The 17500-nt window shown below is 41.5% G+C and overlaps 1 protein-coding gene across 1 annotated transcript in view; it reads left to right on the top strand.

The window, feature by feature from the left end:
* wnt5b (wingless-type MMTV integration site family, member 5b) overlaps nucleotides 1-7845 on the top strand; it is a 127208-nt gene extending 119363 nt beyond the window's left edge. Inside the window, exon 5 of the mRNA XM_078220072.1 lies at nucleotides 5646-7845. Within this exon, the coding sequence (XP_078076198.1) occupies nucleotides 5646-6104 (459 nt within the window). The 3' untranslated portion in view covers nucleotides 6105-7845. The remainder of the gene's footprint in view (nucleotides 1-5645) is intronic.
* Nucleotides 7846-17500: the final 9655 nt, after the last annotated feature.

The following is a 17500-nucleotide window of genomic DNA, read 5'->3' as shown; positions in this document are numbered from 1 at the left end:
GTTTAAAATCTATGTCTCAAGAACAATCAAAATTCACTTGATTGTATATTATTTTAACCTTTTCTTTATTGAACCCTTATTTCTGATACCTGTGTGTGTGTGTGTGTGATTATTGGCCCTAATGGTTACATCATGGCTAAATGCTTGGTGTTGCATTTTTATTGTTTTTCCTCTAGTTTAGTGGTTAATAAATTTGTTCTTTCTTTGACTCAAGGAAACCTTGTTTGATTGGTCCCTTTTTGCTGACAGCTTAAATAGTTAAATACATTCTGATTTGGAAAAGGCATATCCTCATAAAAAGAAACTTAGACCAACCAGTTGAATAGAGGGGAGCCAGTTCACCTCTTCTCACCTGGTCGTAAACAAACTTCTGTGGACTCTTAAAATGGAGCCTATTTTCCCAGACGGACAGATTCTGAGCACAGTTCTTGTTTTAATGGTTCACTTGATAATATTAAAAATATAAATTGTAATTTCAGCTAGGGCTGTGAAAAGATAGATTTTTTTGTTTAAAATTCCTGTCTGTGGTTGCAGCCAGCGAGTTTCATAAGTCTCTCTGAGCAATGAGCAAGTATTTGTGCTTTCCTTCCGGGTCATGAAAGGCTATGCATACACAAACCTGGCTTCACTACAAACCAGAAAACAGAGACTGTATTGTTATTTTCTTCCTGACTGTCTCGCCATCCTAGTGAAGACATGGATGGTATTGTTTTACTTTTAGGAGGAGGAAAAATAACGTAAATGGAAGAGACGTGGATAGGTGGGAAATAGTTTGCCCAGGCTTTGTTAAAAAGATTATATTCGGGGTCATTACTGATGGTGATTGTATAGAATCATAGGATTTTTATTTGATTACTTGGATTACAGTCCACTCTATACTGTATGTTTATAATTATCTACAATAGTTCACCAGTTTTATGTGGATTGTATTCTGTGATTATACGCAATTGTACATTAAAACCACAAAGCAGTGGCTTCAATATGAACCATCTCCCTAAGCACCTGAAGTACATTTGTAAATAACCAGCTGAGGGAAAACTGACTCAGAATACATTGGAAACTATGAAATGTAGCTTAAAATGTACCTTAAGAATAAAGAAATGGTCCAGATAAAGCTCAAAAGCAAAATTGTTTTCCCATTGTCAATGTGAAGAAAGTTTAATGTACATCTGGAAGTAAAATGTATTCTTTAATCTCAAAATAAACCCTCCTGCAAGAAAGTTCAAAAATAAAGGCATACACTTTTTGAAATAACAACAACACCAAAACAAAGATAAAGAAACAGTGAAATATCTCCATATAAGTTATACTTGTGTGCACAATGGGTCTCTGCTTCTATCATGTAAAAAAACACAAATTATTTATAAACTGAGTCTATAGTAATTTCAATTATAATTCTATCAGATAAGAGTGCCTTGTTTATAGCAACAGGGGGAAATGATACCTTATTCTTTGAAATGTTTTGTATAGATTGAACAGGCCACTAAACTACAAAAGATGAGAAAATCCATTTAACAGATCTTGATACAGCTATTCAAATTTTTTTTCAGAAATGCAACTACATGCCTTTCAGTAGGGCAGAGAGAATGTGCACTGAGATATTGGTAGAAGGATGCCAGCCCCACTAGACTCTCCACAGCAGCTGCATAACCTACCATTCTGAAAGTAGCATGGAAGTGCATCTGTGTGAAGTGCTAATCAGATGAAGTCACTTTCAGGCAATCGACAGACTGTCTGGCAGAATCAATGCTGTGCAAGGCAGCCTCTCAGCTTGTCCATTTCTGGAGCTGCTCCCTTACTCAGCAATGGACCAGCAATCCTTACATGTGCGAACAGTTAAACCTCAGGAGTCTCAGGCTCTGACAGCAGTATCTACATCCTCATGGTGCCAGACTACCATCACAGTTAGCAGGCAGCCAAATGATCTGTTATTGTAGGTCCACCCACTCCCCGCCTCCCACAGCCCACATCCCTGACTCTTGCCAAGTTACACGATCTCTTCTGTAACTAGAGAAAGCAGGAGGTGGGAATGTTAAGAATGGCTTGTATTCAGAAGAGTGAAGGACAAACAACATTTATGTATGCTGCCTGTAAAGCACTGGTGCGAAAGGACAATAGACTGAGGATAAATGTGAATGTTGGCTGCTTCAGTGGGGATGTGAGGTGTCTGCAAAGGGAGGAATTGAAAGGTGCATAGCCCTGCGCTATCCAGGTGAATACTGGCAAGTCAGAGTTTGGGGCTTGGCAACTATCTTTGTTTCCCTGAGATCCTGGATCCTCGAGGTCCATGGTCTCCAGGTTAGAGGGGCCACACTGCTGCTGCCTTCTTGCCCATTTCCATCTATACCTACTTGTTAGAAAAGCTGGCCTCATCCTCCTGCCTTGAGGAGAGCTCACATCACTGCGTCCCCTCACTCCCTGAGATGAACACTTAGATAAGAGTGGAAGCCCAAGGGCTTACCTTTCTTTTTTTGCCGCAAATATCCATATGAGCTGCTCCCAAGCATGCTAGTTCCCTTTGTTACCCCTTTAAATGAGGTAGAGGATGAGATAGATAATCAGGTGAAATGATGTGACGACAATAATTTCTTCCTCAATGTCAGTAAAACAATTGAGACAGTCATCAACTTCAGGAAGCATTGTGGAGGACATGCTCCTATCTACATCAACAAAGATAAAGTGGAAATGGTCGAGAGCTCCAAGTTTCTATGTGTCCAGACCGCCAACAATCTGTCCTGGTCCCTCCACGCCAGTGCTATAGTTAAGAAAGCACACCAATACCTCTACTTTCTCAGGAAGCTATGGAAATTCAGCATGTTCGCTACGACTCTCTCCGATTTTTACAGATGCACCATAGAAAGCATCCTTTTGAGATGTATCACAGCTTGGTATAGCTCCTGCTCCGACCAAGACCGCAAGAAACTACAAAGGGCTGTGAGCATAGCCCAATCCATCAAGCAAACCAGCCTCCCATCTATTGACTCCATCTACACTTCCCACTGTCACAGAAAAGTAGCCAGCATAATCAAGGACCCCATGCGCCCGAGACATACCTTCTTCCACCTTCTTCCGTTGGGAAAAAGATACAAAAGTCTAAGATCACGTACCAACCAACTTAAGAATAGCTTCTTCTCTGCTGCCATCAGACTTCTAAATGGACCTACATTTTATTAGTTGATCTTTCTCTACACCTAGCTATGACTGTAACATTACATTCTGCACCCTCTCCTTTCCTTTTCTCCTTTCTACTCTATGAACAATATGTTTTGTCTGTATAGTGCGCAAGTAACAATACTTTTCCGTGTACCAATACATGTGACAATAATAAATCAATTCAAATCAAAATGGTTCCCCCAATTACTTATGAAAGTGGTATTTTTTTAACACCATGTTACCAGCTATTCCTTTACATGCTCAGAATCTGAGCATGAAAAGTACTGTCCATTTTCCTTTCTGAAACACCAGAAATATTCTTGCAAACATTACTTTGAATTGCCTATCTTTGAGTCCAGAAGCAATCTTGGGGAAAATTTTATGGAGGCAAAGGGGTCTCAGCCACCTCTAGAGAGCTGGCGAGAGATCTGCATTGGCTTCTTTGGGGAAGGCCCTCTGAATTACAAGCGAATCAAGAAATTAACAGGCCACTGGTGGACTGTCACTGGATCAGGATCTGGGGAAGTTATTTTGCTCAGTAGTGCTACCAGGGAGGTGGTGGCTGTTGTTGGAATGACACCCACCAGATGCCCAGACTTATGAAGGGACTCAGGCGAGAGTTAAGTGATGGCCGAACTGTTTCGTAGGATGGAGAGTCATGGGAAAACGGCATGCATGGCTCTAAGTGGACTCCTCCCTTTCTGATGCTGGGTCCCTTGATCAGGCACTGACTGGCCATAAATGAGATACCCTCTCTGGGAGATTACAAGCAACCTGCACAGGTTTGCATGTCTTGCTATCAGCATGGAATGAGGCCAGTCTGCCGCTGGGTTAATACCAGTGATGGCAGGGAGAGTCTTTTATTTGGGCATTAATTGCATTTTAAGGATCTCAATTGGGTGGGAAGGCTGTGCCCTGGTCTTGATCTATTTTGTGGATTCCAACCTTGCTCCAGGTTCTGCTCCCATGCTTCCGAATGATCCCTGCCTTCCTGCTATCTGTTTGCTTCATTTGTCCCTCAGAACTCCTCCATCATTCTTCAAAGGACTTGTTGGGCTGGCTTTCTGCTACTTCAGTCCTGTGTGCTCTTCACCTTTCTACAACTGACCCCTGACCAGCTCCCTCATCTAATTGATTTACCTTTTACATTTCTCTTGATTGCTGGACTTCGCTTTTCTTGATCCTTTGGTTTCACTTCTACTGCTTCTTGCCCCTTAGCTGGTGAACCAGGTCTGCTGGTGCACATTGCTTTGCAATGTGAGACCACTATACCCTTGATACCTGAATTAGGTATTTCTGGCTCATGGTTGATTTTGTACCCCTCCTTGCTTCCACTGACAACATCCAGCAATTGATACTCTTGTCATTCAGATTGTTCATGGACCGACTTCATTTTTCCAACTTGTTTTTAATTGGTTTATGATTTTTCAAGTTGATGCCATCCTGTCTGCTGATCATCTCTACTCCACTTGAACTTTATCACGTTGACTTCTTCCTATCCACTGTTCTTAGGCAGTATACGTCTTTTAATTTCTGTTGTGTCTGTGTAACCTAATTCTCTCTTTGTCCATCCATGTGCACATGTGACTATTCTGAATCTGATCCCATTACTTATATCTCTCCTTTCTTCCTCTTGACCCTTTTGAGGCCTGTCTCTCCTGCCTCCTCACTTTCCTTTCACCCAGTCATGCAGCTGTTTATTTTTCTCATTTGTGTACTTTGCCCTCCCCGCCACTTCACATCCACCCCACCCTTTCCATCAGTGCCTTACCCCTTACCTAACCGATCACTACTTCCCTTAATTCTGCTTTCTGAGCAGTTTTCCAGATTTAAACCTGCCTTGGATAATCCAATAGATCCCTTGGCATTCCTTGAAGATCCATCTCTTTCTGATTATACCTCTGTAAAGTGTCCTAGGGTGTTATCATGCCTGTAATGGGAGATATGAATGCAAATTGCTGTTTTTTTAGCAAATTCCAGTCAGCAGGACAGCATCATGCTCTATGCAAAGATACCTAATAATTGCCTGGAAATAAGTATCTTGCTTTGTCATCACTTTCATAAGAGGGGAGAAATTAATCCAAATTAATCCAAAATCAACACCAACAATGACTATGTCAATGAACTGTACTTATCAAGCACATATTACATTATATCATTTTTATTCCATGTTCCAATCTGCTTGGAAATGACAGTTTTTATATTCATCCCTACAGTTTTCACCTTTCTTTGTGAGTTTCTTATAATAGGACATAATTCTGAAGTCCTGATTCTGATCTTTGCCTCACCAATTATGCACACATACACTCTAGTAGAGTTCACTTACAGGTAACCTGAATAGTTCAGAGACATTCAGGTAAATTGTGATTCACAATTCATTTACCTGGAATTAATGGAGCTGTTAAGCATTAACTGCAAAGAGTAACATATGTAACATAACATGAAACATGATTTCTGGAAATATAATGCTTTTGTCCTTCATTTTCTTTCAGGCTGTATACAATCTGGCAGATGTGGCGTGCAAGTGCCATGGTGTTTCTGGCTCCTGCAGCTTGAAGACATGTTGGCTTCAACTTGCTGACTTCCGGAAAGTGGGGGATCTGCTGAAAGAAAAGTATGACAGTGCCGCTGCCATGAAGATCAACCGCAAAGGGAAGCTAGAGCTAGTAAACAGCCGCTTCAACCCTCCTACTGCAGATGACCTAGTTTATCTTGACCAGAGCCCTGATTACTGTGTGAAGAATAAGAGCACAGGCTCCCTGGGCACAATGGGCCGCCTCTGTAACAAGACCTCTGAGGGAATGGATGGCTGTGAGCTAATGTGCTGCGGACGGGGTTATGACCAGTTCAAGACTGTGCAAGTTGAAAGGTGCCATTGTAAATTCCATTGGTGCTGTTACGTCAAATGCAAAAAATGCACGCAAATAGTTGATCAGTTTGTTTGCAAATAACTTAAAACTGAAAAAGCTTTGATGTAAAGGGTGCCTGCAGAGTTCCCGCTTATCCAAAAGAAACTGTTAACATGGTGAATGTAGAACGCGTGTGCTCAGACTTCAGCAAAAGAAAAAAAACAGAATTCATGCTTCACTTACCAGATAAAATGAACTGCTTTATAATCACTTTTTTAATATATATATATAATTAACTGGATCTAGTACTGCACTCTGCCTTTGGCCTCTCTGGCTCTCCTTGTACAATGTATAGTGTATGAGTGACAAGTTTAGCATTAATGACCGAGTCTTGCCTGCTGACTATTTATTAAAGATGAGGTCACAAATATTTAGCATTCTGACCTAATTTAATTCAGGTTTGAAAGTCATCTTCTACCTTCTCCTCCCATCAGCATTTCCACCACATATTTCAGCAAAGTACCTTATACTTTGTGAATAGGATACAGCTTTACACAAATAACTGGAACTGCCTGAAACAATGAATTAACCTTTCAGTGAATTGAAAGAAGGGAAAGATAAAGGTCCCTTTAAAACACTGATATCAGTTGACATCAATTCAGTTTAAGTAACTTAACCTATTATTTTTTTCTGTCAAATGCCTACAAGTGTACTATAAATTTTGCAATCTAATAACCTGCACAATTTTTGCAAAATTCAATACCTATTTTTACAAAGTACTTGTATACTTTCAACTTACATTCTGCACAAATGTGTATATATACTTGTACTTAGAATATGTGCCAGAATGAAAACAAACATGTCACCACATTCAAACTGCAACCTGATTTGATTGGTGCAATGATACTTATTTTAAGATTAAATAACCCTTCAGTAGCAAAGAACTGTGGTGGCTTGTCTACAACAGAACTTGAGAATGTCATAAATAATATTTCTATGTGAATTGTGGCAAATTTGAAAGGGGAAGCACACAGATTTTTGTTTGAAAGATTTTGAGAACTGGGCATGCAAATACCACAATTGCTGGAACAAAATTAAATAAAAAATATTCAAAATGAGATAATGAGACTTATTAAGTGTAATGACCAGTCTCTTTCACGCAACTGATGATGGAGGGGAAGTTCTAACTTTGTAAATAGGAACTTGTATATACCAAATTCAGCCATTGGGTGGGATATTTGTAACATCAAGTCCTCGCACCTGTATCTTAATGCACTATCTGCAAAAGATTTGAAAATGTTTGAAAGAAGAATGAATGGAAGAAATGCTCAATACTTGTGGGAGTTTTGCAGTTTATAATTTGCAGTTTATAATTGTTTACATTGTACTAGAATGACTAGGTAATGTTATTTAACAATGTTTGTAACCACACGTGTCTACATTTCATTTCAATGCAATACACACATAGGCCATTCATTTTATCACTGTTAATCTGGATCTACAGTAAAGATTGTAGTTATACTTTTTAATTAAAGCAGTTTTGATAGCTTTAAATTATTTAACATAACGTTTTAAGTGGTGAGTACCCAACCTTCACTGCAAAGTTTTTGCGAAGTGGCATCCTTACCTCACACAGCTATAATAAAGTTTATGGAGAGTTCTTTATGTTCTTATTTTGCATTTATGACTAATAGTAAAAATACACTTGGCTATTCTAAATTGTTAGAATACATGTATATGTCAAGTTATATTGTTGTTTGTTCCTTCTGCTCATTACTCCATCCTTTAAATGAACCTGCTTTTATTTTAATAAAATGCTTCCACTCTTGATTGTTTAAAATCTAAAGCCATGCATTATATCCTCATTTGGCAGAATAATTAAATAATAATAAATATGGTTTGTCATAGCTCAAGCAGGCTGATGGCCCAGCAGGCTCAAAACTTTTTTCATTCTTGAGACTTAGGCTTGGACCCAGTTAAATATATGATGTGGCTATTATGATTCCCATGTGAAATGAGTTTAGGAATCTTAAGGCAGTCTTAACATCAGTTTATAGCAACAGAAATCTATCGACAATTTATAACTAATTGAATAGTCTTACTTAAAGAAACCATAAAAAAGAACCATTCAGAGAATGAGAATATCATGATACTTCATAAGAGTTAAGGGTGCGACAGATGTCAGTGGAGTTTGCACCAGATCTATGGGTAAAGAAGTAATGATGTGCTTATGGGATTAGTTTATGCATTGACAAAAAAAATTTCAGTCCCTAGCACATCCCATGATGTGCAAATTGTCAAGTTTGGTTTCAGGAACATAGTAGAAAACTATTTGTTGGAAGAACTTTGTGGCACAATGGGTAGTGTCCCCATCTCTGAGCCAGAAATTCAGGGTTTTAGTCCCATTCTGGGACTTAAAGGCTCCAGAAGTGCATTCATAACTTGGCCAAACAGATTGATGATCAACCTGCAAATCCTTACAATGTGCCCATAGCACAGAAGTAAGAGCGGGAGAGTCCCCTGGTCAGGCTGAACGGTGTGGTAGCTGCAACGCAACAGCCTTTCCATGTTAAAAGATTCCATGCATAGGTTCTTGCCATAGGATGTACACTGTGGCAAGTACCCTCCTCACTTTGAGAGAATATCAAAGAGAGGAGAGCGAGCAAGAGGGAAAATTATTCTATCCTTTGCTGTAAACTAAACAGTTGGAGTTGCACACTAACACAAAATCCAAATACTGCACATGCTAGAAATCTACAATCAAAACAACACTCAACAAAAATGGCAGCATCTGCAGAAAGAAAAATAGAGTTTATTGCCAGAATTTTACCAGCATACCCACCTCAAAACCGGAGCAGGCGAGGCTCGCAGAACGGCATTCTCCGTTAGCCTTGAGTGGGATTTAATGACCCTCGGGCGGGCAAGGCAGTAAGATTCTGGCAAACATTTCAATTCAATGACCTAATGTTCTGACAAATGGTCATAAACCAGAAATGTGGGCTGTGTTTTCTTTTGACTACGGAGGTAGGACCAGATGCGGGCGTGCTAGCAATTTCTTGCTCCTGGTTAGCCTACTAGTTTGCTAGCATGTTTCTGCTTTTAGGCAATTTTGGAGTAGGTAAGATCGGCAGAAGTGATGGCTACTTTCCCACAAACTGCAGGTAGCCAATTAAGCCACCTTATGAGCCTATTAAGGCCACTCTGCTGTTATTAATTGGAATTTTCCTGTATGTATGTGGACCTCCTCACTGAGGCTGAAATATGGCCGAGGGATGGAAGTGTCTCTTGGTTGCAGATGGGGGCCAATCCTCTTTCCTCCATGGAAACACTGCTTCCAACTCCCAACAGCCATCATAGCCATAGGATCAAAGGTGATGCTGCTGGATGTTCAGGGGTGGTGTTGGCACTTGGTATATATTTGTAACATGTCCAGAGGGTACCTCCATCATCAGCACCGTCTCTTCCTCCTAACTACATTAGTAGTTCTCACCTCTGATAGTGGGGCTGCCAATGTTTATTGCTAGAAGACCTCCTATTGGCCCTCCAGCTTTGAAAACCTGCCCTTTGGCCTTCGATGGAAAGGATTCCAAGAAGCAACTACTTAATTGGCTGCCTCCTGTGAAATAGCTTCCAGGGTCTTGCAGTCAACATCTTTGGGTTCCTAACCCTAAATTAATCGCAGCTGGATTGAGGCCCTGGAAAGAAAATCTAGCCTGTTCCTCTCTCCACAAATGCTGCCTGGGCAGTTGAATGTTTCCATTTTTATTATTTTCATGTGGGGTTGCACACTGTTTTAATTAGCAGTATTATTGTGCATACTGTATATATAACATAATTGAACTTGGCGAGAGAAAGTAGCAACACTGGGAACCAGTGAGGGAACAACCTCTAGGACCTGATGGTCAGTGGGCAGAAATTGATCTGCAGCAACAGTGGGAGAAATAGTTAAGTTACCTGAAATAGATATCATATAGGTGATTAATTTGGTTGATGTTTGTATTATTGGATTATACAGTCTACTTTTTGCCCCAAAAATATTCAAAATAAGTAATTCAAATACATAGGATTAAATACCTCCCTTAGGATCCCTTAGGATCTCCTAAGCAAGAGTGATCATAACATGATAAAAATTTCATGTTCAATTTGAGAGTGAGAAATATCGGTCCATAACTAGTACCTTCAACTTAAATAAAGTAATTATAAGGGTACGAAGGCAGAGTTGGCTAAAGTGGAATGGTAAAATAGATTACCATTAGATAGCAGTGGCTATCATTAAAAATATATTTCATAACTCTCATCAAATTTATATTCCATTGGGGAAAAAATATTCTACTAGAATTCGGTGACCACGATTCAGTGTCTTTTGTTATTGCAATGGAGAGGGATAGGGCCGTACGGCAGGGTAAGGTTTACAATTGGGGGAGAGGTAATTATGATGTGATTAGGCAAGAATTAGGGGGCATAAGTTGGGAACAGAAACTGTCAGGGAAAGGCACTAATGAAAAGTGGAACTTTTTCAAGGAACAAATACTGTGTGTCCTTGATAGGTATGTCCCTGTCAGGCAGGGAGGAAATGGCCGAGTGAGGGAACCATGGTTCACGAAAGAGGTGGAATGTCTTGTGAAAAGGAAGAGGGAAGCTTATGGAGGGATGAGGAAACAAGGTTCAGATGGCTCGATTGAGGGTTACAAGTTAGCAAGGAACGAGCTGAAAAAGGGGCTTAGGAGAGCTAGGAGGGGACATGAGAAGTCCTTGGTGGGTCGGATCAAGGAAAACCCCAAGGCTTTTTACTCTTATGTGAGGAATAAAAGAATAACCAGGGTAAGGTTAGGGCCGGTCAAGGACAGTAGTGGGAACTTGTGTATGGAGTCAGTAGAGATAGGCGAGGTGATGAATGAATACTTTTCTTCAGTGTTCACCAAGGAGAGGGGCCATGTTTTTGAGGAAGAGAAGGTGTTACAGGCTAATAGGCTGGAGGAAATAGTTGTTCGGAGGGAGGATGTACTGGCAGTTTTGAATAAACTGAAGGTCGATAAGTCCCCTGGGCCTGATGAAATGTATCCTAGGATTCTTTGGGAGGCAAGGGATGAGATTGCAGAGCCTTTGGCTTTGATCTTTTGGTCCTCACTGTCCACAGGGATGGTGCCAGAGGACTGGAGAGTGGCGAATGTTGTTCCTCTGTTTAAGAAAGGGAATAGAAATGACCCTGGTAATTATAGACCGGTTAATCTTACTTCGGTGGTTGGTAAATTGATGGAAAACATCCTTAGGGATGGGATTTACGACCATTTAGAAAGATGCAGATTAATCCGGGATAGTCAGCACGGATTCGTGAAGGGCAAGTCGTGCCTCACAAATTTGATTGAATTTTTTGAGGAGGTAACTAAGTGTGTTGATGAAGGTAGGGCAGTTGATGTCATATACATGGATTTTAGTAAGGTGTTTGATAAGGTCTCCCATGGTCGGCTTATGATGAAAGTAAGGAGGTGTGGGATAGAGGAAAAGTTGGCCGATTGGATAGGTAACTGGCTGTCTGATCGAAGACAGAGGGTGGTGGTGGATGGAAAATTTTCGGATTGGAGGCAGGTTGCTAGTGGAGTGCCACAGGGATCAGTGCTTGGTCCTCTGCTCTTTGTGATTTTTATTAATGACTTAGAGGAGGGGGCTGAAGGGTGGATCAGTAAATTTGCTGATGACACCAAGATTGGTGAAGTAGTGGATGAGGTGGAGGATTGTTGTAGGCTGCAAAGAGACATAGATAGGATGCAAAGCTGGGCTGAAAAATGGCAAATGGAGTTTAACCCTGATAAGTGTGAGGTGATTCATTTTGGTAGGACTAATTTAAATGTGGATTACAGGGTCAAAGGTAGGGTTCTGAAGACTGTGGAGGAACAGAGAGATCTTGGGGTCCATATCCACAGATCTCTAAAGGTTGCCACTCAAGTGGATAGAGCTGTGAAGAAGGCCTATCGTGTGTTAGCTTTTATTAACAGGGGGTTGGAGTTTAAGAGCCGTGGGGTTATGCTGCAACTGTACAGGACCTTGGTGAGACCACATTTGGAATATTGTGTGCAGTTCTGGTCACCTCACTATAAGAAGGATGTGGAAGCGCTGGAAAGAGTGCAGAGGAGATTTACCAGGATGCTGCCTGGTTTGGAGGGTAGGTCTAATGAGGAAAGGCTGAGGGAGCTAGGGCTGTTCTCTCTGGAGCGGAGGAGGCTGAGGGGAGACTTAATAGAGGTTTATAAAATGATGAAGGGGTTAGATAGAGTGAACATTCAAAGACTATTTCCTCGGGTGGATGGAGCTATTACAAGGGGGCATAACTATAGGGTTCATGGTGGGAGATATAGGAAGGATATCAGAGGTAGGTTCTTTACGCAGAGAGTGGTTGGGGTGTGGAATGGACTGCCTGCAGTGATAGTGGAGTCAGACACTTTAAGAACATTTAAGCAGTTATTGGATAGGCACATGGAGCACACCAAGATGATAGGGAGTGGGATAGCTTGATCTTGGTTTCAGATAAAGCTCGGCACAACATCGTGGGCCAAAGGGCCTGTTCTGTGCTGTACTGTTCTATGTTCCATGTTCTAGAAGGATGCATCACCCGTGGCTAACTAAGGAAGTTAAAGGTGATGTCAAATTGAAAGTAAAGCTATAAAGTGCTGCAAAGATAAGCAGTAGGCCAGAATATTGGGAAAGTTTTAGAAATCAGCAAAGGATGACCATAAAAAAGAAGGAGAAATTAGAGTGTGAGAGAAAACTAGCAAGAAATAGAAAACAAACAGAGAAGTCTGCAAGCATATAAAAAGAGTAGCTAAAATAATCATTAGTCTCTTAGAGGGTGAAACTGGGGAACTAATAATGAGAAACTAGGGAATGGCAGAGATTATGAACATGTATTTTGTATTCATCTTCACTTTAGATGACACAAAAAGCACCCCAAGACTAATAGAAAATCCAGAAGGAAAAGGGAGGGAGGAACTTGATCAATGGTGAAAACATTATGAAAAACTAATGGAACCTAAGGCTGAAAAGGCCCCAGGACCTGATGACCTGCATTCTAGGGTCTTAAACGTAGTGGCTGCATTGTTTGTAATCTTCCAAAATTCCCTAGATTCTAAAAAGGTCCCAGCAGATTGGAAAACTGCAAATGTAACATCTCTGTTCAAGAAAGAAGGGAGACAGAAAACAGGAAATCAAAGCCCAGTTAGCCTAACATTTGTCAGTATGAAAGTGCTAGAATCCATTCTTAAGAGGTGTTAGTAGAACATTTAGAAAATCATAATATATCAGGCAGAGTCAGCAAAATTTTGTGAAAGGAAAATTACATTTAATAAATTTATTTAAGTTCTTTGAGGATGGACAAAACAGAACCAGTAGATGTGGTGTGTTTGAGTTTCCAAATGGCATTTTACAAAGTCCCACATAAAAGGTCACTACACAAGATAAGAGCTCACAGGGTGATACATTAGCATGGATTGAAGACTGGCTAACTAACAGGAAACGGAGTTAGGATCAATGGGTCATTTTCAGGATGGCAAACTATGTAGTGTAGTGCCACAGGGACCAATACTATTTATGATATAAAGACAGGAAACCAAGTTGTGAGGAGGCTATAAATAATGCAAGGAGGTATAGATAGATTAAATGAGTGGGTGAAAAATTGGCACATGCAGTACAATGTGCAAAAATATCAGGTCAGGTTTCCCACTTTAGCCCGAAGAATAGAAAAACAAAATATTATCTAAATGGAGAGAGACTGCTGAATATTGCATTACAGGGGTATCTGGGTGTCCTGGTGCTTAAATCACAAAATGTCAGCATGCAAGTACAGCAATTAGGAAGACATTGGAATGTTGGCCTTCGCAAGGGAGATGGAGTATAAAAGTAGAGAGGTCCTGCTACAACTATACAGATTTAATGAGACCACATTTCGCGTGCTGGGTACATTTTTGGTCAACTTACTTAAGAAGGGACATATTTGCAGTGGAAGCAGTTTAGAGAAGGGTCACTTGGCTGATTCCTGGGATGAGGGATTTGTCTCATGAGGAAAGGTTAAGTAGGTTGGAATTTTGAAGAAAGAGAAGTGATATTATTGAAACATGTAAGATTCTGAGGGGGCTTGACAGGGTAGATGCAAAAAGGATGTTTCCCCTTAAGGGGCAATCTAGGACTGGGGGATGAAGTAGGCCATTTTCCAAAGCCATATTTTTATTATCTCATCAATATTCACCTCATTAAACATATTCATTCATTGGACTGATTGGCACCATTCATAACGTGCCCACAATGCAGAGGGGAACACCCGAATGGACATTAGTTTAAATCCCCCTCTGCACAGCTGAGAGACCTTTAATTTCAAAGCCGACAAAAGATCCTTATTCTGCCCGGCAACAGCATGAAGCTGCATTTTAAACCGGCCCTTGGCCAGAAGATCGGGATATCTGCGAGTCAAGACCTGGCAGTGGGATATATGGCATAACTGTACTGTCAATAAAATATTATGGGAATAAAATGGCCAAGGCAGGCAAAGAAACTTAATAAACCAGGATAAAAAGAATAAAAGATTAGATTAAATCCCCCTACACACAGCAGGACAAAATGACATTAACACCTAATCTCGCAAGCACAGAATACAGACACAAAACATCAGAGGTCGATTTAGATAAGGGGACACATCGAGAGGATAATGGGAAACACATTAAAACACCGGGGCAAGAACAGGCAGTCCCATTAACACGGACACACACCATACAGATGCAAATTGACAAGTCTCCCAGGGAACTTCCTGACCAGACAGGCCACTTTTTAGGTATTGTAAAAATGTATGAGCAAATGTTCCCGCTCGAATTTGGATTCCTATAAATATCCAGAGCAAATGTGTAACTGTTGAGATCAACGTGGCCAAGCCACTGTTTCTGAGCTGGCTACGCGGTTCTCCCTGGGATCCCAGTAATTGTACAATAAAGAAAAATGCTTTGAACCTTGCCTTGCAACTCGACCTCCTTGAATGCACTGGTACAAGGGATTTTTCCCTACAACAGGGATATAGCTTTAAAATAAGGGGTCCCCGTTTAAGACAGGAATTTCTTCTCTAAGAGGGTCTGTAGTGTTTGTAATTCCCTTCCCCACTGAGCAGTAAAGGATGGGTCATTGAATATATTCATTGCTGAGTTAGACAGATCTTTGTTTAACAAGGGAGTGAATGTGGTAAGGGGGTGGGACACAGAAAATGGAATTAAGACCACTGTCAGATGTGTATGTATATCTGTGGGCTTAATGCGGCTTCCGTTACTCATTCTTTAATCTCTACAACTACATTCTATCTATCCTAAAGTACTCTACAGTAACTTCCCAGCAATGTGTTGAAGGTACTTTGCTGTCAAAAATGCCTGATTCATGGCAAATTTCACACAGAGTTTAAATTATGATGTCAGTGTTTTGGGAGTCTGATCGGTATGTTGCAGTGAAATAAATCAGTGCAATTTGTCCTCCCTCTGCTCTACTCTTCTTCATGTCACTTCCAGTGCTACAATCCTGATTATTGGCTTTGAATACAGAAGGTGTGAACTTCTATAAGACCAAGGTTTTGGTTGGGTGTGCTGGAACAATAGAGTGTAAAATGTCGAAAGGGGTGCATGGTGAAAGAGAAAACAGGAGTGCATGGACTGAGAATGACATCCAAGGACAGACTACATGACCAGAGTAAGGAGAATAGGGCGATAAGTTAATGGAAGGTATGGTCTGAAGAAAAGGAAAATGAATAGGTAGAGAGTACAGCAATTGATGGCAAGAAAGAGGGAGATAATTGGAAGAGGAAATGTACAGTAATAAGTGAAAAGCAATGGAGTAGAATTTGCAAATCATGCTCTGCAGCAAAAGGGAAGAAACTAAGGGCAGCACTTTGGGGGAAGAGAGAAGAAACTGGAATTACTGATTTGGGATGGGACGGTGTCAGTATAAACTGAAAATAAGTGGGGAGGGAGGAAGAGTGCCAGGGTGAACTGAGAAGAAACAGTAACTACCACCTTGAACAGGGAGAGTGGAATAAGAGCACCAAATGAACTAGGGTGGTAGAGGGGAGTGAAGTGTGCTGATATGAATTAGGACTGGCAGAAGGGGGTGCCTCTATGAAAGGAAAACAAAATCCTTCAAAAGAATCAACTGCCTGCCGGCAAACAGTATGGAAAGAATCTAGGAACAAATGATTGGAAAGTACATGCCTCTGTTATGGTGCAGCAAACCACCCTCCTGCTCAGCACATCGACTTCCACTGCTATCATCACCCCTCGCCTCAAAAAAACAACCCATGACCCCACTATCTTTGCCAATTACCATCTATCTCCAAAGCCCTTAAATATGTTGTCACCTCTCAAATCTATTCCCATCTTTCCTAGTACTCCATATTTGAATCCCTCCAAGCAGGTTTCTGCCCATCATAGTGCAGAAACAGTTCTTAACAAAGTCACAAATGACATTCTATGTGATTGTGACAAAGGTAACCTTTCTCGACCTATCTGCAGCCTTTGACATGTTCACATCACCCTCCTCCAATGCCTTTTCCACACAGTTGCATCTGGTGCCCCCAAAGGATCTACCCTTGGCCCCTTCGTATTTCTCATCTACATGCTTCCCCTCAATAATATCATCAGTGTTAGTCTTCACATGTATGCCAATCATACACAGCTCTACTTCAAATTGGCCACAACTGCGTGCCACAACACTAGGTTAAACTCACCTGATGAAGGAGCAGCGCATCGAAAGCTCATGATTCCAAATAAACCTGTTGGACTTTAACCTGGTGTTGTGAGACTTCTTACTGTGCCCACCCCAGTCCAATGCCAGCATCTCCACATCATGCCATTGACAAGGCAAGGCCGCATTTAAATGCCCCCCCTGTACTCACAGCCAGCCATGCCAGGAAGATGGCAGCACATAGACCAGCCCCACAGTTTACGGAGGGAAAGTTGGTACGACTGCTGGACGCTGTGGAGGAGAGGTGGCCCATCCTGTACCCCAGGAGGAAAGACAACCCAGGAGCAGCGACTCCGGCCTGGGATGTGGTGACAGTCAGTGCCTGCGGTCTGGCACTGAGGACCGGTGTCCAATGCCAGAAGAAAACGAATGATCTGATTCGAGCTGCAAAGGTAAATGTCTATCCGTCTTGTCCTGGCGTCAGTCCCGTCCGTCACACCTGGAATGTCCACCTCGGCCCACTGCCTGACATCCCGGAGCCGCCAAACACCTGACTCCCCAGCATCCTCATCAAATCCTTCCGGCACTCGCAGTCCTGCCTGGCGAGGTACGGTGCTGAGCTACGCCCTTCACCTCGTCCCCCCCCACCACCTTCCAGGTCCACAACCCATCAAGGTCTCAAATATTCCCTTATGTCTCGACAGGAAAAGATGGATGGCGCACAACTGAAGAGAACGGGAGAAGACGGGCAGTGGAACTCCTGAACTGTGGCCCCTGACCCCTTTCGATGAGCACGCAAT

The sequence above is a fragment of the Mustelus asterias genome, chromosome 9 (assembly GCF_964213995.1).
Source record: "Mustelus asterias chromosome 9, sMusAst1.hap1.1, whole genome shotgun sequence".
In the NCBI taxonomy this organism is placed as follows: Eukaryota; Metazoa; Chordata; class Chondrichthyes; order Carcharhiniformes; family Triakidae; genus Mustelus; species Mustelus asterias.
The sequence above is the reverse complement of the archived record's forward strand: the minus strand, read 5'-3'. Positions and strand labels throughout refer to the sequence as shown.